Below are 25,879 nucleotides of genomic sequence, written 5' to 3'. Positions count from 1 at the left end.
GCCACCAAGCCCGTATAAAATGACCCTAAATTTTCCGAGGCCGAGGGCAGAAGGCGCTCGATTCCTTTTTTCTCCTTCGCCTTCGGCGTCAGATCTCTTCTCGGTTCTCTCTCTGTTCTCGATCTCGGAGAAGCCATGGCGGATCAGCTCACGGACGACCAGATCTCTGAGTTCAAGGAGGCCTTCAGCTTGTTCGACAAAGACGGAGACGGTCAGATTACTCCTCTTATCTTCCGCTATATCATTTCCTTGCCTTCTTCTCCGTTCGATCCGTATATTGATGTGATTTGTTTCCTTTTCCGTTGGTTCTGGGATCTTTCCGCTCGGATCTGGCGGTTGATCTGATTGTGTTTCTATTATTTTTGTGGGTGTTACAGATGCAGGGTTTCTTCATTGTTTTTAATTAATATCACAAGATAGGTTGAAGTATATTGGTGTTGTTCGTTTAGATACGATCTTCATAGATTCTTGATTTTTCTCGCGTCGATTCTTTTGGGAATTTGATTTTTTTTTTTCACATGAACTTTAAGGATGCTGTGTACGGTTTGATTGCCTATTTGTTACTCGCAATCCAGATTTATTTGAGTTTAGAATTATCTATTTATTTATTTATTTTGCTTGAATTGATGACTAGTAAATGCTTCTTGATCTCTGATGACATCTCTTATAACTTGTGTTTGTTGATCTGAGATTTTTCCGGGCTACATTTTCTTTTTCTGATTTTTATCCGGGACCAGTCTAAAGTAGTGACAGATGCTACCCTGTTTTAACAATGGTCACATTGCTCGTTGGGAGCTACGATCATCATAGTATTGATAGTGTGTTGATGGATTGAGATTTAAATACTAAACCTGGTACTCGATCCATCTAACTCGACATTGTTCATGACAACGTTACACTTGTTTGGCATAATGACTAGTTAATCATTGAATTGTTTCCTCCTGATTTAGTATGATTTGCTAATTTTGAAAGGGAACTTGATATGACATCCTGCTCCTATCCTTGCAAGGCACCCAAGGGTTGCTCTTCAAAATTTCCTGGATAGCAACTTTTTGAACAGTGCTACAACTTTAGATACTGTTTATGGATGTTATATGGATAAACTGCACAAGGGGGCGGAAGTATGCTTGCTGCAATAAATTGTCACTTAGTTAGATCGATCCATATGCAGAAGGCTTGACCCATGGAGTTCCCTTTTATTTTTTTGGGTGAACTGGGACGTCAAAGACCTCAAGAAACAACTACATAAAGCGCAAATAGGTGTAACCTAGAGCATCATACTGAATCAAACGAGCCAAATTTGAAGGAAAAATTTAGTGTCTGACGAGGTCTAAATTTTGTATGCCTTCCAGAGAAGTTAGCTTCTCTGAATACATGATGCACATCAAAATGATGTAACAGGAATATGGTTTGACTTGTATCTTGAAGCAAAGGATGAAGTAGGCTGACTGTGGAAGCTTCTGATATCCATTTAATAACAACATCAAAGTCCCCTTTTAGGATGATCTTACTGCACTGTAATCCATCAATAGTTGACATTAAACCTTCCCATGCAGCCCAAAGCTCAGATAGAGGAATTGAAGCAACAGAAAAAACTCTGGAGCCAGCCAACAAGGCTTGACCAAGATGATTTCTAATAAAAAAACCAACACCAGCTGGTCCTTGTACAAAGGAGCCATCGAAATTGACTTTAACTAAACCAGGGGGATGGGGTACCCAATGAACTTCCTTGTTAATTAATTGAGATGAGCTACTGGTGCTACATGTATCCTGGTGCCCTAGAGTAATTGTAGTATCACCTTCAATGCCTCATGAAATTTCAAATTCAGATTGATTGCTGAATTAGCCAACTACCTTAGGGTAGTATGTGAACCTTGAAAAAGCTTGTTATTTGTTAATTTCAATGACAGCCAACCACAATAAGGGACAATAGATTGACTGTGAAAAGATCTCAAATTAAACATAGAATGTAAGGAATCCATGGAGTCAAAATTGAAATCAGCGGACAAATGCTCCCAAAGATGATTCCAAGTTGTTATAGCTGCTGAAGGGGTGATTAATACATGTTCTAAATCCCCTTTTAAACCACAAACATCACAAGCAATGGCCTGTGGCTGGAGGATGCCTCTCTGAAACAATAAGGTTTTGCAGGGTAGTTGACACCATAAGACCTTCCACCAAAACATTTGAATTCGAGGTGCTGCTTCCAACTTCCAAGCAGAGGTATAAAGCTCAACGGATTGAGAATTCATTTGCAATTCAAAACTTAGCTTCTTGTGTACAACAGATTGTGGTGGAACAGCATACTGGTTAACAATATTTCTATATGGTTTCTAAAGAAGGAAAACAAATAAAGTGTAAATCTCCTCTCTTGTGGCTTTTTTTCTCAAAAAAATCCTATGGGTCATATCCGCCATATAACTAAATTAGGGATCTTAGGTGCCCTTATTGATTTCACATGTCAAGAACCCCCATGTTTTGGTTGAGCCAACATCAAGTTGTGACCGATAATGATTCAGAAAGCCCTCCAATAACCAAGTCAATGAACCACACATCTGTCTACGTATTAAAGCTTCTTTGATCAAATTTTAGTTTTCTGAAAGTTCAAATCTTCCAGCTAATGATAATCTTCTTGCAGTTAGCTCAGATGTTGCATTTTGAGCTTTCTTCAGGATTTTCCAACTATACCCTAGTAGTAATAAATGTTAATCTAGAGCAAAGAAAGCCGTACCGGCCTGTACCGGCCGGTACGTACCGGTCCGGTCCTTGACCGGTACCGGAAATAGATGAAAACTGGTATTTTTCGGTTTTCATCTGCGAACCGGCCGGTACGGAGCCCGTACCGGCCGGTACCGCTTGGTACCGGCCTCGTACCAGTGCGAACCGGCCGGTTTGCACCGGTACGGTTTTTTTTTTTTGGGGGCGAACCACAGCGCAAGGTGGTTTTTAAAACCACCGCGTGGCGCGTGGTTTTAAGGAAAGAAGTGGCCCACGGGCCACTTCTGTCAAAAAAAAAGCCGGTTTTTTTTTTTGGGAACCACAGCGCCACGCGCTGTGGTTTTTAAACCACCGCGTGGCGCGTGGTTTTAAAAACCACGCGCCCGCGCGTGGTTTTAAGGAAAGAAGTGGCCCGTGTCTGTCAAAAAAAAAAGCCTTTTTTTTGGAGGGGGGACCACAGCGCCACGCGCTGTGGTTTTAAATAAAACCACGCGCCCGCGCGTGGTTTTAAGGAAAGAGGGCCACTTCTGTCAAATAATAAAAAAAAAAGCTGTGGCCGAGGCCACAGCTTTTTTTTTGATGGGAAAGGAAGTGGCCTCTGGCCACTCATTCCCATAAAAAAAATAATTTTTTTGAGTTGACAGCTTCGCTCGTTCGGTTATAAAAACCGAACGAGAGGCTCTGTTAATAACTCCAGAATAACTAAAATCCAGAAATGAGCCTCTGAAGAGTAATCAGAGATGGGAAGATTTGAAAGATAGCCCACAAATTGAGGAGGAGGTCCTGCCCAAAAAATCTAGCGGAGACTATTTAAGGTGCGGTTTTTTTGTCCTATGTTATTTCATTAATTTTGTTAATAATTTATTTAAAAAAATAGTTTATAAATTACTTAAATAATAAGATAATGCAAAAATTTACTTTATTAGCTTAATTTTTTGATAAGTTGTCCTTTTATGATAGAAATGGAGCCATCAAGAAAAACGAACCCTGCAAAGCGTGATATTGGCTGGTCTTATGGACGAAGATTTGGAAGTGAGGGGCAACGACACCAGTTTCAATGCAAGTTTTGCGACAAGATTTTCAAGAAAGGAGGGGTAACCAGGTTGAAGCAACACTTAGCCGGAAATTCCGGTGAGGTTGCTACGTACCCAAATTGTCTTAGCGAGATTCGTGTGCTGATGAGGCAGAATCTCGCTGAGGCCAAAGAAGCGAAGGAGATGGCTTCCAAGAAGAGGACGGAGGTCGATCGCCAAGCGGCAGAGCCACCTTCTTATCACTCTAGGGAGCCAGAGGAAGTCGAGGATCTAGATTAGGAGGCAGATATTCAGGCGGCCATGCATGCAAGTCTGGATGATCAGTGGCAGCAGGAGGAGGTGGCCAGGCATAGGGCTCGATTTGGGCCCTCCGCATATGAGTCGGGCGGCGGTTCTGGGAGCACTAGATAAGATCCAGAGTTCTTGAGGGCAACTTCAGTCAGCAAAGAACGTGGCCGAATTGCATCTATGCTGGGTAGTTTTGGTAGCCGAAAGAAGTCATCTAGAGGAATTTCACAAGGTGCGACAATTCATGATGTAGATCCGCATGCTCTCTCCAGTAGAGATTCAAGGCAGCAGAGGGTAGACACAATGTGGATGAAGGATAAGAAGAAAACTATGTGGCGAGCTATTGGATCCTGGTTTCACTTCAGCCACATCCCAGCGAATGTGGCAGACAATACATACTACAGGTCTGCCATTGCCGCCATACAAGCTGCCGGTCCCGGTGTAGCTCCTCCAGGCCCGAAGGACATATACGGTGAGCTTCTTGACAACAATAAGGAGCTGGAGAATTGGATTGACTCCTACAAGAGCAAGTGGCCCATATATGGACTAACCATCATGTGCGATGGTTGGACCGGTCCAACCAGACGGAGCATCATCAACTTTCTGACATACTGTGATGCTAAGACCTTCTTCCACAAGTCGATTGATGCTTCGGCTTATGTGCACAACACCTCGTACATGCTGAAGCTTATGGAGGATGTGATTGATCTGGTAGGAGAGGAGAATGTCGTGCAGGTCGTCACTGATAATGGGCCGCAATATAAGGCTGTCGGGTAGGTCTTGATGGAACGGCGGCTACATATTTTCTGGACCCCATGTGCTGCACATTGTATCGATCTTATGTTGATGGACATTGGAAAGATCCGTAGGGTGCAACAAACAGTGGAGATAGCCCAACGCATTACCAGGTATATTTATAACCATAACTGGGTCCTTTCATTGATGAGAAAGTATGCAGGGGGAGAGATTCTGAGATCAGGAGTCACACGGTTTGCTATCAACTTCATCGCACTTGATAGCATATTCGAGAAGAGAGGAGCCTACGTCAGATGTTTGCCAGTTCCGAGTGGTATGATAGTAGATATTCTTATGCCGGCACTGAAGGAAGCAAGATAGAAGACTTGGTGACGAGACAGCCATTCTGGCAGCGGGCTACTACAATAGTCAAAGCTATCAAACCATTATATGAAGTGCTGCGGGCCGTAGATAGCGAGATCTACCCCTAGATGGGATTTTTGTATCACATGATGGTCAAGGCAAAGGATCAGATTATGGAGGCAGATCCAGCATATGGCCGGTCATACATCAACATCATTGAGCAACGGTGGGGAGCGCAAATGGGTACGGAATTACATCTAGCAGGTAAGCTAAGATATAATTATAGTGACAATTATAGTGATGGATATAATTATATAATTATGCTAAGATAGTCTCGTACATGTGCAGCATACTACCTAAACCCCCGGTTTCAGTACAGCATAGATGGAATTGGTATGGATGAAACACTTCTAGATGCTTTGCGTAATGTGATTTACAAGATGGAGGCAGATCCAGAAAAAGCGGCCCTATGTCTTGAAGAGGTAATTATGATTTAGTAATTACCAGCATGTGTAAGTATATCGGCATCTTCAATTATTAACGTGGTTTTCTTATGCTTATTTTTCACAGAGCAAATTATTTAGAGAGGGTAGCTACAGTTTTGGCCAACGAGTGGCTGTCGTCAGCAAACACAATATGAATCCAGGTACGTGACACATTAGGAAAACATTCACATGGTGTTACTTAGTTACCATTATGGAACTATCATATATGTAATTTTTATAAATATTTTTGCAGCTGAATGGTGGGTGCATTTTGGCGGATCCGCGAGAAATCTAAAGCGGATAGCTATCCGGATCCTCTCCCAAACAGTCTCCTCTAGTGGATGTGAGCGCAATTGGTCCACCTTCGTCCTTATCCATAGCAAACAAAGAAACCGTTTGATGCAAAAGCGCCTCAACGACCTTATTTATGTGCATTACAATTTGCGGTTGAGGCTAAAGTGCATCCAGGAGGAAGTGGAGCTCAAGTATACAAATCCGATTTACGGATCCTTCACCGCTGATGACGATGATCCACTACTCGGCTGGCTTGTAGGCCAGCAGCAGGAGCCCGAGCTTGACGAGCCAGGATCGCCTCCACAACCAGCTACCTTCATAGCCACCGAAACTGGGGTCGATCCAGAGCAATGGGCTGAGCGCAATATTCCACGCACTTTCAGAGCTGATCAACCGCAGGCACAGGGGAGCCAGACAGAGAGGGCCAGGAAAGAAAAACAAAGAATCCCAATGGAGAGTGTCGAGGAAGAGACTTGGACTAGCAGCGATGAAGGTTCTGGTGGTGATGGATCTTCTAGCCATGGAGGGAGCGGAGGACAGTATGGTACTCATGAGACACAGCCGGAGGGTGGTCTTTATTTCACCGGTGAGTCCCAATTTATGGGTGCTACACAGGATACGGACCACGGTCGACCACCTGATAGATTTCGTGAGGATATTATTGGATATAGAAGACGGGCTCTTCGAGGTCGTTCAGGAAGACAGGATACGACTGCAGATCCGACAACATACGGATATGGATTCTATTATCCACAGCCTCAGCCTGACGAATATGGATATGGTGCATTGGATTTTGCTTCCGCCATATTTGGATGGGCCCCTACACAATCAGAGGACACCTCTCAGAGCCAGAGCATGAGCGAGAGATCCGACAGTTCTTATAACCTGGCGTGCGTTTCTTCTGATTGGGTTGATTTGCCTCCTCCTGATTATACTTATAATCCAGATATCTACGAGAGCCATCGGCACTCGTCCCGATTTTAGATATCCTAGAGTACTTTAAATGTATGTAAATGATTGTATCTTAATTTGAAGATATTTTATGTGTATGATTTTATCATTTGGAACGGGAGAAAAACATAACATGCAATCATGCATCATATATGTTTCAAATTTCAACTCTAAATTTAAATATAAAAACATCAAAAATCATGAAAAAAGCAATAAAAAAACATCAATTTTCACTTAATTTAAGATCCAACAGAGACAACATTTAAAAAAAAAAAGTTTGGCTCGCGGTACCGGCCGGTACGGTACCGGTCCGGCCGGCCACCGATACGCCGATCCGGACCGGTACGGCGGACCTTGATCTAGAGAAACATACTACATTAACTTTCCATCATGTAATTTATTTAAAAAAAAGCTGAATCAGAGATGGAACATTGGGATCATGAAGATTATTTTGTCACACTTATACTGAGGAATGTTTAGTTTTGCAAAGGCCTTTTGACTAAGCACTTTTAGAACAATTCTGTGGGAAGTATTTTTTATGGTGTTTTTGTCAACCGGATTATAAAGAAAATTTTGCAACCCATGGATGCAAAAACTGGACAGAGTAATTTGGATGAGTCTAGCTATGACCAAATGTAGCTAAAACTAATTAGATTGAGGTTTGACCTCAAACTCAACCCATCAATTAATTGGTCAGACTTGAGGTCAGATGTAGTTTGTGTGAAGCTCATGTAAGTTTTTGTTTTACATGTTCAGCCTTGTATTAGGAGCAATATTGAGTCTGTTTTAGTTGTTGATAGCTTGCTGCTTCTTTTTTTTTTTGTGGGGGTGGGGTGGGGTTGGGGGGGTGGGGGTGGGAGAGGGTAACCATTGAATGCTCTTAGGATCAATTTAATTTACTGAGAGTTTGAAATATCTTGCCAAATGGAAATTTGGAATTTATGATTTATTGATTAGTCAGTGAAACAGATATGGCACATCATGATTATAATTTAGGCCCCATTTGGGGGATCTTTTGGAGGGCCAAAAAGCACTTTCTGGCCCTCTAAAATCACTTTTAGATGAAATAGGAATGTTTGGTAAAAATTTTAGAAAGCTGTTTTAGCTTTTTCAGAAAGCTAAAATAGTGTTGCCCAAGATAACAACCCAAGAGGGGGGGTGAATTGGGTTTTCCAAATTTGTAGGATCTTAATTTAGTTGATAGATGTATGAGTAGTTTAGCTTGTGTTAATTATATATGTGCAGTGGAACCAAAAAGAACACAATGCAAACACACAAGAAATATAGTGGTTCGGTGCTCTTCAAAGCACCTACATCCACTTTCCAAGCGTCTCCTTGGTAATTCACTATAATCCCGCGGATTACAGTTGGATTGTTTTGCCGGACTCACAATCCAAAAATCCTACAATTGGTTTTACGGGATCACCAATAACTTAACCGTCGGTTTTACGGGCTCACCAACAACCTACACCGTTGGTTTTACAAGCTCACCAACAAAACTTACAAGGAATAAGTAGAGAAGAAGTTTAAAGCTCCTAAATGAGCAAGTAATACAATAATGCACTTAAAAAAGAGGTAAGAGAATATTTATCGCTTTGTAGATTGCTCTTCTCTTCTTTGCCAATATTGCTTTACTTCTCAATAGGTGGTGGAGCTCTTGAAGACACTTAAAGACTGCTCAACCACCTTCTTTCAGAATTTGAATGAAGCAAATTAATGAAGAACACTTAGACTTTCTTTTCTCTTGAATGCACTCTTGATTTTTGTAAAAGGTTTTTCTCCCTGATGAATAGTGCCTGTTAAATACTTCTTTAACCTCAAACGATCACTTTCTAGCTGTTGGAATGGAGAAACTAGCCGTTTCTAGCCGTTGAAGACTCAAATTGTACTTCTGCAGAATTAGCCGTTATGCTGTCAGTTGTGTTGGGGTCGATCCGAGCAAATCTCGGGTTGATCCGAGTTACTGTTTCACAGATTGGGGTCGGCTCATATTTTTTTGGGGTCGACTCCTGCTACAGTGGGGTCGACTCAAGCTTGGCTGGGGTCGGCCCTCTTAGGAATTCCAGAACCTTGTTTTTCTGACATTTTGGGCTGGGGTCGACTCAACTTTTCTTGGGGTCGACTCGAGCTACAGTGGGGTCGACTCGAGCTTATTTGGGGTCGGCCCTCTCAGAAATTTCAGAGACTTATTTTTCCGACTCTTTAGGCTGGGGTCGACTCATGCTTTCCTGAGGTCGACTCATGCTTTCCTAGGATCGATCCGAGCTCTGTGCCATTTGTGCCAGTTGTGCCAGATTGTGCCAAATTGTGCCAGGATTGACTTCATTTCTTTTGGGGTCGACTCCAAACCTATGCCAAGTGTTTCAAGGATGTGCCACATTGTGCCAAGGCGTGCCAAATGTATCAGAGTCGACTCCAAACTACATGGGGTCGACTCTAACCCTGTTTATCTACACTTTAAGGTTAGTTTAGCACATTAAAGCAATAAAAAGATATTCTAATTGATTTAGGATGAATGGCACATTTAAGTTTCATTTCTTTAACTAACAAAAAGACGGAATTATCCCTTATCAAGAAAACTTCACTCTTAATTTGGTCAAACTGAAAATTAGATTTTCTCTCAAGTTCTTCTAATAGAATTATCCTTGGATGAATTCTTGAAGGTCATTTTGAACATAGTAGATGAGTGTATCATGAATGTATCAAGATTGTAGGATGTATCGAGAGTGTATCACTTCTCTCTTCCTTGAGTGTCTATTTACTTGATTAAGTTTGTTAATAGCATTGGTACTTCCATATGGCCTTCATGGCTTTGTAAACATCAAAATAATATTATGATTCTCAATCTTCCTCTTTTTGATGATTACAAAACATTACTTATGGTCAATTTGCCATTCATAAGAAAAATTTGATTTAACATCATAGGATGCTTTTGATTCAAGATTTTCAAAATAGTCTAATTTTGGAGTATGTATCAAAGAACCAAGAGCTCCCCCTATCTTATTCATATTGATGCCAAATTTGTTTTAGCTTTACTCCCCCTTTCTCTTATGTTTCATTGAGTCAAAATTTTCAAGGATTTATGCCAAATTAAGAATTTCAAGTTATATATCGAGGCAATGAAACTTTCTATAGTTGTGTGCCAAAAGCTTATGTATCATACCTTCTTGAATATCTAGACTTATACATTGTGAGTTTCCATGTACCATAAGTTATGTATTATGAATTCTCATGTATCGAAATTTCAAAATTCAGATGTTTATTTAATGAAAATTCAGATTTGCATGTTGTCAATATTCTCCCCCTTAAATATAGATATCCTTTCCTATATTTTTCTCCTTATAATTTCTTCATATTTTTCTTTCTTATAGAGTCTTATAGAGTATCTTTCATATATTTCTCTCTTATATGTTTCTCCCTTTTCTTATATCTTTCTCCCCCTTTTTGTCATCATCAAAAAGAATATATAATACAAAGGTGAATAGCATGCCAATGACAAAGATCATAATTCAAAAGAAGACATTGTATTTTATAAAAGCCAAAATTACAATGTTCTAGAAATTCAAAATGCCATAAAAGATAACATTGTTTACAATCAACAAAAGGCAAAATACATAGAGAACTAGAACGTCTCTAGGGACTAGTCTAAATGTGCTCCTGTAGTGCTATCAGTAGGCCTAGAGGCATCCAAAGGCTGTGACTTGGCTCTAGATCTCCTAGTGTAAGTGGCGAGAGGAGGTATGGTCTGATACGAATGGGATGGTCTGTGAGCCCTATGAACTGGCTGGCTCTGTGCTGAGACCTCTGACTCAGCTGCTCGAGCTCCAGGGGGACCAGGGAACTCTCTCTCTAAAGTAGTCATCCGATCCGAGAGGCTCGTCACCTGAGTGGATACTCTCCTAATCTCAGCCGTAATACTGTCTGACTGACTCATCATCCTATCGGAGAGACTCATCATCTGAGCTGATACCATCTCAGTCATCCTACTCCAGTACTCCTCTGTGTATCCAGTAGGTGCAGAAGATAACTGTCCTGCCTCTGCATGTGATGAAGGATGGTCAGCAGGCATCTCGGGCTCTGGAATGAAGTCTCTGGGCTCTGGTATACCAGGCTCTGGTGCCTGTGGCCCTGCACCTCCGCGCACCCAGTGACCATTCAGCTTCTCGTACCCCATGCGCTTAAGTGAGTGCAGTGTAGGTGTCGATATGCAATAAATCTCTGGAGATCTCTCCTACTAGACATATGTCATACTGTCTAAAAATCAGTGGGAGTACCATGCCATAGGGTAAAGAAGCCCTCGCCCTAGTCACGGCCTCACGCATCTGTCTGATCATCATCACCAGGAGATTCAGGGGAATGCCCTGAATAACATGCTCCATAATTGCCAAATCTCTCTCAGACACATGGTCGAATCTCCCGCTATTCGGAAACAGTATTCGACCTATAAAGTTGTGAAGCAATCTCATCTCAGCTGAGAAGAAACTAGCTACCAGATCATCAGAATAGTCTATCTCATCTCTCTCCATGATCATCTGTAGAGCTCTAATCCTGTCCTTTGGTCTATCTGGTATGGCACCCTCACATGGGAGATGGAGCAGATGTCCTAGGCTCTCCTCAGTAACATGGATCTGAACCCCACGTACCTCGGACACGAGCCCTCCCGCACCGACCCGTAGGAAAGCATAAAACTCACGGACTAATCTCGGGTAGGTCTGTAGATCTAGGGAGCAGAGGTACTCCCATTCCTGTTGGATCCATCTACGCAATCTAAATTCCTCTTGATCCAAAAAGTCAAAATTTATGCGTCTACTTGTTGTGACCGGTCTCCCCGCATACTTGGCAAGCAAAACCGAAGGGGAAGAGGGTTGGGGAGGCTCCACACGAGGTCTAGCTTGTGGAGGAACTGTAGGTGACCTTCTAACTTCCTCTTCAACTGTAGATGGGCGTGTTACTCTCTTAGATCGCTTGGCCACGGCTCGTTTGGGTCCCATTTTCACCAAAACCTTCCTTGCAACTTGATCTAACGGCTTGGGAGAGGGTGGAATGAGGTTTTACTGGTGATTGGAGGTGAATGGAGGAGAGGAAATAGGGTTTCTAGAAGTTTAGGAATGAGAATAGCCCCCAAAATGAGCTTTCGGCCGGCCCTAAAAAATGAGGGACCCGCCGTCGAGGCGACCCCAGCTTTTGCTTGGGTCGGCTCGAGTCGGGTCGACCCCAGCTTTTGCTTGGGTCGGCGTGAGTCGGCAGGGCCGGCCCGAGCCCTAGGCGACCGAGGCGGTCGCCTAAGGCCCCGGGCCAATGGAAGGCCTCCGGGAGCAGAAGCTGGCTACGAGTCTTCCCCCGATGGAAGGGAGGTGGAGGGTTTCCTGGCCTGCAGAGGGGCAATTGGGGAAGTTGGGGATAGTAGTTTTGTTTTAGGTGGAGAGAGAGAGAGAGGAGGGATTTGGTTGGCTTGATACACGCCTGAAGCCACTCTTATCTTTCATCCCTTCTCTTTTTTGGTTTTGGTCTTGGTTTTCCTTCCCTCACAAGTCATTACTCCTGAATCCTGATCCAGCTGGGCCATCAGGAAGAAAGATAGGGGGATTGGAGATGGACTTCTTGGAGGGTGGAGATTCTTTTAATTTTCTCCTCTCGGTTTCTTCTCCCCTCTTGGGTGGTAGAGAGAGAAAAGGAGGGAGGGGGTTGAATGGCTGCTGTGCTGTGATGTTGCAGTTGCAGCTTCGGTGCTCACTTGAAGGGGGAGATGGTCTTTAGCAAAAGAAAAGGAGGGTAGAGAAAGAGGAGGGAGGGGGGGTTGAATGGCTGCTGTGCCGTGATGTTGCAGTGGCTGCTTGGGTACTCACTTGAAGGGGAGATGGTAGGATGGGACTTTTATTAATTAGATGGAGTGAATTTCCCATAATGACCCTACTTTCTCTTATAGAGAGGTCCCTTTCTGGACAAATTCTTTGACCGTGAAGCGCCATGGGATGGCCTTTTCCTTGCTCTCGCTTCACATGGTAAACAGTATTGCCAAGAACAGTTTCATGGGCCCTTTTTTTTTAAGTATTTTTTTTAATATTTTTATTCAAAAATTATATTAAACTGAAGAGACTTTTTGTCTACCTTTATTAGATTCATGCATCTTTGTTGAAATAGTGTACTTGACAGCAATCTATTTCCATAACATTTTTTTAAGTATTTTATATTTATTAAAAAAATTTATTATTTAAAAAAAAGAGACCCCATTTACTGAATTCGCCTTAGGCCCCCAGATGTATTGGGCCGCCCTTGTGAGTCGGGTCGACCTCTCTAGGACCTCGGGTCGACCCGAGGTCAGGCCAAAAACAAAATTTTCTTTTTAATGATTTTTTACTCTTCTGATTTTTACCAAATTTTCATAGGTCAATGATATTCATGAGAGGAAGCTCTAAATCAAACATTTTACCAATGTTTCACAGAATTTAGGAGATGAGAGGAGCGTATCATGAAACATTTGACCTTGTTATGCAAAAGGATCATCTATTCCTAATTCTCTCCTAAGCATGCAAAATCTATCTTCACTAAGAGGTTTTGTAAATATATCAGCCAATTGCTTTTCCATGCATACATGTTCAATATTTATATTTCCATTTTGCACATGATCTCTTATGAAGTGATATCTTATTTCAATATGTTTTGCTCTAAAGTGTTGAACTAGATTTTTGGTTAAATTGATTGCACTTGTGTTATCACATTTTATGAAAATCTTATCAAGCTTAATTCCATAATCCTCTAATTGTTGCTTAAGCCATAATACTTGAGCACATCAACTTCCAGCTGCAATGTACTCGGCCTCAGCCATTGATAGTGCAACTAAATTCTGCTTTTTGCTAAACCATGAGACTAGATTAGCACCTAAGGATTGACATGCTCCACTAGTGCTTTTTCTATCTAGTCTGCATCCAGCAAAGTCAGCATCTGAGTATGCAATAAGTTCAAAACAAGAATCTCTAGAGTACCATAATCCTATGCTACTTGTACTTCTTAGATACCTAAGAATTCTTTTAACAGCAGATAAATGTGATTCTTTAGGATTAGACTGATATCTAGCATACATTCCAACACTAAACATAATATCAGGCCTACTAGCAGTAAGATAAAGTAAGGATCCAATCATACCTCTATTAATTTTAGTGTCTATGCTCTTACCTTTTTTATCTTTATCCAACTTACTAGTAGAATTCATCGGAGTTTCCATTTCCTTGTAATTTTCTTTCCCAAACTTCTTGAGGATTTTTCTTGTATATTTAGTTTGGTGAATGAAGATCCCTTTCTTAGTTTGCTTGATCTGGATTTCGAGGAAGAAATTGAGTTCTCCCATCATGCTCATCTCGAACTCACCCTGCATTAACTTAGCAAACTTTTTGCACAAAGAATAGTCAGTAGCACCAAATATTATGTCATCTACATTACTACATATATTTGCACTACAAGAAGATTTTTATCTTTTCTCTTAATGAATAGTATTTTATCTACATTTTCTCTATTGAACTTATTATCTAGCAAGAATTTACTCAATCTATCATACCAGGCTCTAGAAGCTTGTTTCAAACTATATAGTGCCTTATGCAATTTAAATACATGTTCTTCAAAACCAGGAGGTTGTTCTACATATACTTCCTTTGTTATGTAACCATTTAGAAAGGCATTTTTACATCCATTTGATATAATTTAAAATCTATAAAACAAACAAATACAAGTAGTAATCTAATAGCTTCTAACCTAGCAACTGGGGCAAAAGTTTTCGCAAAGTCAATTTCTTCTTCTTGATTATAACCTTTAGCCACTAGCCTAGCCTTGTTCCTGGTTACTATTCCATTTTCATCAAGTTTGTTTCTAAAAACCCATTTGGTTCCAATGATGGTTTTGTTTTTAGGTCTTTCAGTTAATGTCCATACATTATTTCTTTTAAATTGATTCAATTCTTCTTGCATAGCATTGATCCAATTTATATCATATTCCGCTTCTTCATAAGTTTTAGGCTCTATTTGAGATACAAAGGCAAGATAGTTATTAATATTTCTTAGGAAGGATCGAGTTCTTATCCCTTGTGATGGATCACCTATTATTAAATCTTTGGGGTGTCCATGTGCATACCTCCATTCTTTAGGTAGGTCCTGATGCTGTGGTGAACTATGATCATCTTCCTTTTCTTCCTCATCTTTCTTTGATGTATCTTCTTGTTCATGAGTCGGTGTATCATGAATGGTTAACTTCTCAAGCTCGAACGTTTTTGTATCATCATCAAAAACACTTTCTTTCCTAGAGGACTCACTATTAGTTTCATCAAATATAACATTGATTGATTCTTCAACAACCATAGAGCTCTTGTTGAAGACTCTGTATGCCCTGCTAGATGTAGAGTATCCTAAGAAGATACTCTCATCTGACTTGGCATTAAATTTACTTAAATTCTCCTTGCCATTATTTAAAATATAGCATCTACAACCAAAAACTCGAAAATATTTGACAATTGGTTTCTTATTCTTCCAAAGTTCGTAGGGAGTTTTCTTTGTTATTGGACGAATTAAAACACGGTTTAAGATATTGCAGGAGGTGTTTACAGCTTCAGCCCAAAAGTATTTTGGAAGATTTGACTCGCATAGCATAGTGCGAGCCATTTCTACGAAGGTCCTATTCTTCCTTTCAACAACCCCATTTTGTTGAGGCATTCTAGGAGCTAAAAATTGATGAGAAATTTCATTTTCATTACAAAATTCTCAAAGTGTTGATTTTCAAATTCGGTTCCATGATCACTACGAATTGAGATTAAAGTGATGTTCTTTTCAGTTATAACATTTTTGTAATATTTCAAAAGGCTGAAAACGCTTCATTTTTATGTGCAAGGAATGACATCCATGTATATCTTGAAAAATTATTTACAATTACTAGTCCATACTTTTTGCCTTCTAAACTTGCAGTTCTAGTTGGTCCAAATAAATCCATGTGGATGAGCTGTAATGGTCTAGTAGTTGAGACTATGTTCTTAGATTTGAAAGATGACCTTGTTTGTTTACCCAATTGACATGCACTAGAAATTTTATTTTTTTCATAAGTCAATTTTAGTAAACCTTTCACTAACTTCTTTTTGACTAATTTTGAAATTAATTCCATACTAGCATGACCTAGTCTTCGGTGCCATAGTCAACTAGTTTCACTTATCTTATCCTCATTGGCAATTAGGCATAATCCATTCTTCTTGGCTAGATCATCAAGGTCTACAATGTAAATGTTTCCATGCCTATGTCCTATGAGTACTATACTATTGTCTTTGGGACTAGTGATTATACACGCTGAAGACTTGAAAGAGACTTCAAAACTTTTATCACAAAATTGACTTATGCTTAGCAAGTTATGTTTTAGACCATCAACCAACAAAACATAATCGATAAACGTAGATGGAGTGATACGGATTTTACCCTTTCCAATAATGTGACCTTTGCCATTGTCACCAAAGGTTACCACTCCACCATCTTTAGATTCCACGGTGATGAATTGATCCTTATCATCTGTCATATGTCTTGAACAACCACTATCTAGATACCATAGTCGATTCTTCTCATTGGTTGTAAGACATACATGTAAGCAAAATTAAGGATCCATTTTAGGTACCCAAACTATGTTGGGTCCTTTAGGGTTAGTAGTTATCGTTCCTTTTGGAATCCAAATTTTCTTAAATCTTGGTTTGCTTTTTTCATTTAATTTGTTGTTATAGTTAAGTTTTCTAAAATCACATTCATAGTCTTTATGCCCTATTTTGTTACAACAATAACATATTATGTTTTCATTTTTGGATTTAACAAACAAGTTCTTTAGATGTTTTTATTTACTATTTGTTCATAACCTAATCTTGCTTTATTGTAAACGGCTCTTTGACTATCTAAGATCATATTCAATTTTTGTTGAGCTGAGTGTGAATTTATCTACTAAAGATTTATATTTTTCAACATCTCTCTTTAGTTCACTGTTTTCTTTAATTAATTTTTCAGTTTCATGAGTTAATTCCTTACTTAAAGTTTCATGATTATTAGATAGTTTTAATTTTTCTTCCATAAGAGTCTGATTTTCATTCTTTAACATTTGTTTTTGTGAATTAGTTTCTTGTGTTTTTTCATTAGGTCTAGAAAAGCATCATGCAATTCATTTACAGTAAAGTCACAATCAAGTTCAGCATCTACCTGATCGTCGTTTGCCATGTAGCACAATTGAGCTGTATGTTGCTGATCTTTCTCTTCTGAGTTTGATTCCTTACCCTCACTCCATTCAGCCGTGAGAGCTTTTTTCTTGAGTTTCCTTGCCATCCATTTTAATTGTGGACAATCTATTTTGAAGTGCCCGGGCTTATTGCATTCATAACAGATTGGCACTTTTCTTTCCTTTTCTTTGTTCTTACTCTTTTCTTTGCTAGTGCTGCCTTTGGAGAATGGCTTCCTTTTATGAAGTCCTTTCTTATTTCTTATGAATTTTCTGAATTTCTTGGCAAGCATCGCTACTTCTTCTTCATCGTACCCTTCTTCATCATTGGACTCATCTGACTCATGGACTTCAAGGCAATTATCTTCTTTTTCTTGACTTCTTCAGAGTTTTGCTTCATTGTCAGCTCATAGGTCATGAGGGACTCTAGAAGCTCTTCTAGCTGAAATGTATTGAGGTCCTTGGCCTTTTGAATTGCAGTCACCTTGGCCTCCTACATACGCGGTAGAGACCTGAGAATTTTGCGTACCAATTCAGAGTTAGAATAAGATTTGCCTAAGCTTTTGAGACCATTGATTATGTGAATCTTGTAAACATTTCAATTATACTTTCAGAGGATTTCATTTTAAATAGTTCGTATTTGTGTACTAGCATATTTATCTTGGATTCTTTAACTTGATTTTTGCCTTCATGTGTAACCTCTAATCTATCCCAAATTTTCTTAGCTGAATTACATGTTGATATTCTATTAAACTCATTTGCATTAAGTGAGCAATAGAGGACATTCATGGTTTTTGCATTAAGTTGAGCCATCCTCTTATCATTATCATCCCATTCCTTTTGTGGCTTAGGGATGACCATGCCATCTATGCTAATGGTGGGTATGTGTGGTCCTTCGATTATGATTCTCCATATGTCATAATCTAGTGCTTGTATAAATATTCTCATTCGTGCTTTTCAATACGTGTAATTAGTGCCATTAAATAGGAGTGGTCTATTTGTTGATTGTTCCTCGGATAGAGAGCTACCAATATGAGTTGTCATAATTTTTGGCTCTTGATTGTTATATCAACAATTAATACAAGAGCACCTGCTCTGATACCACTTGTTGCCCAAGATAACAACCTAAGAGGGGGGTAAATTGGGTTTTCCAAGTTTTTAGGACCTTAATTTAGTTGATAGATGTATGAGTAGTTTAGCTTGTGTTAATTATATATGTGCAGTGGAACCAAAAAAAACACAATGCAAACACACAAGAAACATAGTGGTTCGGTGCTCTCCAAAGTACCTACATTCACTCCTAAAGCGTTCCTTTGGGAATTCACTATAATCCTGCGGATTACAGTTGGATTGTTTTGCCGGGTTCACAATCCAAAAATCCTACAATTAGTTTTACGGGATCACCAATAACCTAATCGTTGGTTTTACGGGCTCACCAACAACCTACACCGTTGGTTTTACGGGCTCACCGACAAACCTTACAAAGAATAAGTAGAGAAGAAGTTTAAAGCTCCTAAATGAGCAAGTAATACAATAATGCACTTAAAGAAGAGGTAAAAGAATATTTATCGCTTTTGTAGATTGCTCTTCTCTTCTTTGCCAATATTGCTTCACTTCTTAAGGAGTTGGTGGAGCTCTTGAAGATACTTGAAGACTGCTCAACCACCTTCTTTTAGAATTTGAATGAAACAAATTAATGAAGAACACTTCGACTTTCTTTTCTCTTGAATGCACTCTTGATTTTTGCAAAAGGTTTTTCCCCCGATGAATAGTGCCTCTTAAATACTTCTTCAACCTCAAATGATCACTCCCTAGCTGTTGGAATAGAGTAACTAGCCATTTCTAGCCGTTGAATACTCAAATTGTACTTTTGCATAACTAGACGTTATGCTATCAGTCGTGCTTTTGCTCGGGTCGACCCGAGTTACTGTTCCACAGATTGGGGTCGGCTCATTTTTCTGGGGTCGACTCAAACTTGGCTGGGGTCGGCCCTTTCAGAAATTTCAGAACCTTGTTTTTCTGACATTTTGGGCTGGGGTCGATTCAACTTTTCTTGGGGTCGACTCAAGCTACAGTGGGGTCGATTCAAGCTTATCTGGAGTCGGCCCTTTCAGGAATTCCAGAGACTTATTTTTTTCTGACTCTTTAGGCTGGGGTCGACTCAACTTTTCTTGGGGTCAACTCGAGCTACAGTGGGGTCGACTCAAGCTTATCTGTGGCCGGCCCTCTCAGGAATTTCAGAGACTTATTTTTCTAACTCTTTAGGCTCGGGTCGACTCATGCTTTTCTGGGGTCGACTCAACCTGAGGACGACTCATGTTTTCTTGGAGTTGGCCCGAGCTCTGTGCCATTTGTGCTAGATTGTGCCAAATTGTGCCAGGGTCGACTCCATTTCTTCTGAGGTCGACTCCAAACCTGTGTCAAGTGTTTCAAGGGTGTGCCGCATTGTGCCAAGGCATGCCAAATATATTAGAGTCGACTCCAAACTACATGGGGTCGACTCTAACCCTGTTTATCTACACTTTAAGGTTAGTTTAGCACATTAAAGCAATAAAAAGATATTCCAATTAATTTAGGATGAATGGCACATTCAAGTTTCATCTCTTTAACTAACAAAAAAGACGGAATTACCCCTTATCAAGAAAACTTCACTATTAATTTTGTCAAAATGAAAATTAGATTCTCTCAAGTTCTTCTAATAGAATTATCTTTGGATGAATTCTTGAAGGTCATTTTGAACATAGTAGATGAGTGTATTATGAATGTATCGAAATTGTAGGATGTATCGAGAATATATCACTTCTCTCTTCCTTGAGTGTCTATTTACTTGATTAAGTTTGTTAATAGCATTGGTACTTCCATATGGCCTTCATGATTTTGTAAACATCAAAATAACATTATGATTCTCAAATAGCTTTTTAGAAGAAGCTTTATTTTGGAGCTTTTCGGAAAAGCACTTTTAGGCCTGGTCGAAAAGCTATTTTTTTGATCAAAATACCCGTGATAAAATATAACAATTATTAAAAATGTCCCTTTAATAATCGTAACCAATTTATCACCTAGCTAGAAAATTTGTTATATTATGAAAAATTACTTTATGCTAATAATTATAATATTTTATATCTTTATTATTGTACTATACTATAAATATAATATTATATTACATTATATCATAATATATTGATATGTTATGTTAAATAATTTAATATTATATTAAATTATTATGCTATAGTATACAATATTATATTACTATATTATAATAATATTATATTACATTACAGTAATATTATATTATATCATATATTTATGTATTGTATGTTATTATGCTCTGTTGAATAATACTATGTAATATTCTTTATAGTCATTTTGTCATGCCAAAAATACTTTTTTAGTTTATTTACCAAACACATGTTAAAGTGGCACAGTACTTTGGAAATGTAGTTACCAAACAGTAAACAGCTTTTTATAAAAGCTCTACTTTAGAAATCTCTACTTCTAAAAACTCTACTTCCAAAAGCTCTACTGCCAACAACTCCCCCAAACAAGGCCTTACTTGGATAATGATTTCACTAAATACATCAATTAATTAGACCACTATAATTGATATATGAAAACAGAAAACTAGAAAAGTAGAAGGATAACTAGGATATCATTGTTAATATTAGTAAGTAAATACCAATTATTTCTCAAAATAGCAATGTTCTTTGTGGAAAATGTTGCATGTTAAGGTTTATGATACTGTTGCATGTTCAACCTTTGAGGAATCTAGCCATCTTAGTTTTGTTGTCCAACATATCACCTTGTGAAATCTTGTGGAGACCCGATGTTCATTATGATGTTATGAGTCCGACACCTTTGGTCTGATTTTTTATTTGTTGTGTTCAAAAATATTCACGAACTATATTAACCAATCAATTTCTGTAATTTTGATAATCACATGCTGGAGACTTTCCATTTTTTGTGTCATGAAGATTGAAATATGTGAGTGGTCTAAATGGAACATTTAGATCTGGTCAAACCTACGAGCTAAGCTCGACTAAGATTAGAGTTTTAGCTCAAACTGAACCCATTTTGGTAAAAGTTTGGCATAGTCTTGAATAGATTGAAAAAAAAACAAAATCCCAAGTATGGAATCTTGTTCATGAATGATATCATATTGAAAATGTGCATATGCTTTTCATCCTTGGAAATATATATTGGATCTGATGAAATAGGATGAGTTGAAGTGGTAATTCTAGATGTGTAATTACCTGAATATATTAATTGTTTCTCTGCTTTTAATTAGCAAAAAGGGATAAACAAGATAAATTTAGACATCGACCAAAAGCTGACTAACCGAAGGTTGTTGAATGATCCATTGGAATTATGAATTAGCAAATCCAGGAACAGATTGCTTTTCTAATATTGCCAAAGTTGGAAATGTATGTGCATCACTTTTTTTAATCAGAAAATGGATCTTCCTATTGATTTTGTTTTTAGTATGTGTGTCAGTTCACACACTGTCTGCTAATTAATGTTTTAGGAGCCTGGCCTTCTTAAATCCACTATCTCACATGTCTTGTGGAATTTTGAGTGCCCCAACATATAATATGATGTACTAAGTGCCCTAATCTATAATATGATGTATGAGTGCCCTAGATATGTAACATGTCTTGTGGAATTTTAAGCTAACTGAATGGACTGCTTTCCTAATATTTCCAAAGTTTGAAATGTATGTGCATCACATTCTTTAATTAGAAAATGGGTCTTCCAGTTGATTTTAATTTTTAGAGTAAATTACAAACCCCCTTGAGATTAGTGGAAAATTACACTTACATCCAATAGTTTGAAAAACTTATGCTTACCTCTGAGGTTTATTTTTATCTAACACTCTAACCCATAACTTAACAGGACGCTAGTCAAATCATTAACCTTAAATAGGACCCAAATACCACATTAAAAAAAATTTCAAAAATGACCAAAATAATTTTAAGTGACATAACAAATACCCAAGGATATAAGAAAATGTGTGTATCCTTCTTTCCACCTAAAGGCAATTTTGATTTTTCACATGAGGTAAATAATTTTACTAACGCCGTTAATTTAAGTGGGTGTAAGTGTAGATTTTACAAACTATTGGGTATATGTGTAATGAACGTAAACCTCAAGGAGGTTTTTGTAATTTACTCTTATTTTTAATATGTGTGTTAGTTCACTGTTTCTATTAGTTAATGTTTTAGAGCGTGGCCATCTTAAACTCACTATCTAACATGTCTTGTGGAACTTTGAGTGCCGTAATGTATAATATGATGTAACGAGTTCACATCTTTGGTCTGTTTTCTTATTTTTGATGTATAGAGTTGTATTAGGACTGTTTAAGAAAACCAAAGCTCCTATTGGTCCCAGACCAACATGGGTGTATATGCTTACAGGCTGATGTCAGTGACGATCACATTTCTTAGCTGTTAGGCTTTGTAGCAGCTCGCTACACCCACACCCCCCCCACCCCCGCCCCGCCCCTACAGCGCCGTGTACGTGTGTTTTAATTTCATGGCCATTGCCATTTCTGTCTTCCTATATTTTGTTCTATGTATTGCGTAGGAAATCTGAAATGGCTTGAGAGGAGCAGTGAATAAGTGGATGAGAATCAAATTTTTAATAGGCAATGGCATGATTCTGATTCTGCAGGAGACAAGGGAGGTAGCAGCATACAAGTTTGGCTAGTCCTTCATATAAAAAGACAGTCATTTTGAAAAGCATGCATTCTCAAAATTTGCAAAAAAAATTCAGAATACTGCTATTGCAAGAAACTCTCATAGTGCCCCCCTTCTTTTTGAATTGCTTTTCAATGAAGGATGAACTAATTCTGTTTACGGATTTATCGATTATTGAGCACTAATCAGTACTTTTATCTGTTCTATAGAATTGCTAGTGCAAGAAATATAGAAAAGCAAGCCATAGGATCAACGATCAGGTAGTTGTCCTTGTCAGATCAGAAAGCAAGGAACAATTGCAAACATCTGACAACTAAATGCTTCTTCTGAATTAAGGTTTGAGTATGCATGTGCAAAGTTCACATTTAGTGGGTCATGATTGACCAATTGAAAATCTAAGTATTAAAGCAACATGATGTAATATATCATAAAATGACCGATTCCGACTTGACATGTTCCCACCATGTCATGTGAAGGTATCATTGTGATTTGATTTTTGTGCACTTTGTTAAGGTAGCTCAAAGATCAAGCAGAAAATTTTAGGCCAACTGTTGCTGTTATGTATGAATACAGTGTGCATTATATAACATGTAATGGATGTTGGATGTAGAGTATGTGAGATCAGTGGACTAGAATTTTTACCAATATACCTTCATACATTTGATGGATGTTGCTTAAACACTAGATGATTGGTTTAGGATAACATGAGCTTCTGCAAGGAGAAGTAAGTGATTTATGACAAGACAGTCAGCTGCACCAATTCCAGCTTTGGTGTTAGCTGATTGCCAAGGTATTGTGAGAATGCCAGGATGGTATTTTCCTAGATTTCTTTACAAGAAGTTTCACAATGATAGCTTTTTCCAATGGAAATTGTTTTTAGGCTTTTTTTGTTTGCATTCTATCGAATCAGAACTAGAGAGGGAGAGAGAGAGTGAGGCTGTCCTCCTGCCTATCAATCTTCTACATCCTAGGTCTCCTCATTCCGTCATCTGGCTTTGGAGTTGATCCCCATCCCATCTTTCAGAAGAAGACAACTTGTGACCCAGCTATCTCTCGCTAGGGTAGGGTGTTCAATTGCTTCAGTCGTTGGGGATTTTTTTGAGGAAAAGTTTGGTCTTCATGGTCTGCCCTCATCCGATCTGGGTAGCACCACTCTTGGTCATTTTCCTTCTTTCATTTTGAAGCAGATTTTTTTTTTGCTCTTTGGTGCAACTTTCAGACTTTTCGATCTAACTTGCAGTGTTAGGTAGTAGAAGTGAAGTGTTTTACTGCTTGGTTGTGAATCATTGTAGCTTTTACTCGTTTGATGGCTTTCTTGCTTGAGAAAGGATAAGTAAGATATATATTTTGGAAAGAGCTGCCTGAAGTCCCGAACTCGGTTTGGATATTCGTTTGATGATTGTATGCATGTTATTTATTGTTTGATCAATGAAGTCCTTGTCATCGCACTTTCTCGTTCTGCTTCATTGGACTTTGGATGCCCAGTGTCGGCCTTTTTGAGTAGTGGTTGGCATTTGCGGTAGAAATTTTTGTATAGGCTCTAATTATTTATGGCTGGTCCTATTCAGGCATTCATGCCTTGGGGCTTTGTGCATCGTTCAATATATGTTATTGCAAGTTGAAAAGCAATTTGTAGTTTGTGGGTCTTTACCTGAAAAAACGCCTTTGTAGTTGCAATCTCTCAGCTATTATTTCTGAATGAGTCAGGCCATAACAGTTAATGAAATTAAGTCACCGTTTAGCTGTAGCTTGTGAGTAGTTTTAAGTTGCAAACAGGGTCCCTGCAATCCCGCAACTGAGAGGGGCATCTCTTGCTAGAATTCACAATATTCTTCAGCTAAGTATTTATCTTGTTTCAGAGATGTTAGTACATCTCCAGAAGTAGTATTCATGGTGGGCTTTGTTATAACAGAACCTTTCTTAGGAGGTTTTAAGGGGTCCATGATGTATAAGCAAGTTTTCTTTTTATGAAAGATTATGATACCTATAATACGAAATAGTGAATTGCCGACATTGGAGGTGAATTCTTGCTGTTCAATCTTGTATATTCTTGCTAAAAGATGGATTTGTGAATTCGGTGTTATTTTAAACATGTTCTGTCTATGTTTCAGTTGTGCTAGATTTGCAATCATTAGTTTGTTAATATGGTAGGTGATGCTCTAACCCCAAAGCATTATGGATTGCTTTGGAGATAGAACACAAGGTTGCAGTTTTTGTTTTTAATTGTTTAACTGAATGATATAGTGGATGCCGATAAGCAGCTAGCAGGTGCTGAATCTGCTTGTGTCAAACTTTGTTAGGAAAATAAAATCTTAGAAGTGCAGTTTGTTTTGGGTGAAATTTGAACAGGTTGCATCACGACTAAGGAGTTGGGAACTGTGATGCGGTCACTGGGGCAGAATCCAACTGAGGCAGAGTTGCAGGACATGATAAATGAGGTTGATGCTGATGGCAATGGAACTATTGACTTCCCAGAATTCCTCAACCTGATGGCCCGTAAGATGAAGGATACTGACTCAGAGGAGGAACTCAAGGAGGCCTTCCGAGTGTTTGACAAGGATCAGAATGGCTTCATCTCAGCTGCTGAGCTCCGCCATGTCATGACCAACCTTGGTGAGAAGCTGACAGATGAGGAGGTTGACGAGATGATCCGTGAGGCTGATGTTGATGGTGACGGCCAGATCAACTATGAGGAATTTGTCAAAGTCATGATGGCCAAGTGACCTCTCTGACATGAAAAATATGAGGAAATATCACGGAAGATATGCAGTAAAATGGGATCCCATTCCCTCTTATGCAGGTAGTTTATCTGGATAGCTTTAGTTGTGAAACAAAACAGGGATGCCTGTTGCTCTCTCTTCTTTTGTGTCTTGTGTGGTACTGTTCATTGTACTATTCATCCATGGTTCTGTGATTTTGTCCTGTCTGTTTCAATCTGAGTGTTTTGGTTTTGCTTGAATCAATATGTAGTCCTATTTCTGCATCACCCTTTTCCCAACTTCTGCAAACTGGAACAATGAAGTCATCCTCTTTCTTGACCTTTTTCTATTAAATTGATATTTTATTCTGTCATGATTACCTTGTAGCTGTTTTTTTTATC

General features: G+C 38.9%; 2 protein-coding genes across 2 annotated transcripts; both read left to right on the top strand.

Moving 5' to 3' along the window:
- On the top strand, nt 1–25,851 carry LOC103697431 (calmodulin-7). Its single transcript, XM_008779280.6, has 2 exons — nt 1–211; nt 25,129–25,851. Exons 1-2 carry the CDS (start codon nt 136–138, stop codon nt 25,500–25,502), a joined length of 450 nt encoding a protein of 149 aa, XP_008777502.3. The 5' UTR covers nt 1–135; the 3' UTR covers nt 25,503–25,851.
- LOC120109126 (uncharacterized) lies at nt 218–7,019 on the top strand. Its single transcript, XM_088715559.2, has 4 exons — nt 218–5,402; nt 5,487–5,620; nt 5,709–5,784; nt 5,877–7,019. Exons 1-4 carry the CDS (start codon nt 5,267–5,269, stop codon nt 6,899–6,901), a joined length of 1,371 nt encoding a protein of 456 aa, XP_088571685.2. The 5' UTR covers nt 218–5,266; the 3' UTR covers nt 6,902–7,019.
- Nucleotides 25,852–25,879: the final 28 nt, after the last annotated feature.

Source organism: Phoenix dactylifera, chromosome 2 (genome assembly GCF_051530095.1).
Source record: "Phoenix dactylifera cultivar Ajwa chromosome 2, Ajwa_hap1_PhDact_Kaust_v1.1, whole genome shotgun sequence".
NCBI lineage: Eukaryota > Viridiplantae > Streptophyta > Magnoliopsida > Arecales > Arecaceae > Phoenix > Phoenix dactylifera.
This window is presented reverse-complemented; position numbering and strand designations above follow the sequence as displayed.

Excerpts from the sequence above, each read along its gene's own strand:
- LOC103697431 (XM_008779280.6), top strand. The coding sequence starts at position 136 with ATGGCGGATCAGCTCACGGACGACCAGATCTCTGAGTTCAAGGAGGCC. Across the intron at positions 212-25,128 it reads GTTCGACAAAGACGGAGACG|GTTGCATCACGACTAAGGAG; the intron begins GTCAGATTACTC and ends AAATTTGAACAG.
- LOC120109126 (XM_088715559.2), top strand. The coding sequence starts at position 5,267 with ATGGGATTTTTGTATCACATGATGGTCAAGGCAAAGGATCAGATTATG. Across the intron at positions 5,403-5,486 it reads TACGGAATTACATCTAGCAG|CATACTACCTAAACCCCCGG; the intron begins GTAAGCTAAGAT and ends GTACATGTGCAG. Across the intron at positions 5,785-5,876 it reads CAAACACAATATGAATCCAG|CTGAATGGTGGGTGCATTTT; the intron begins GTACGTGACACA and ends ATATTTTTGCAG.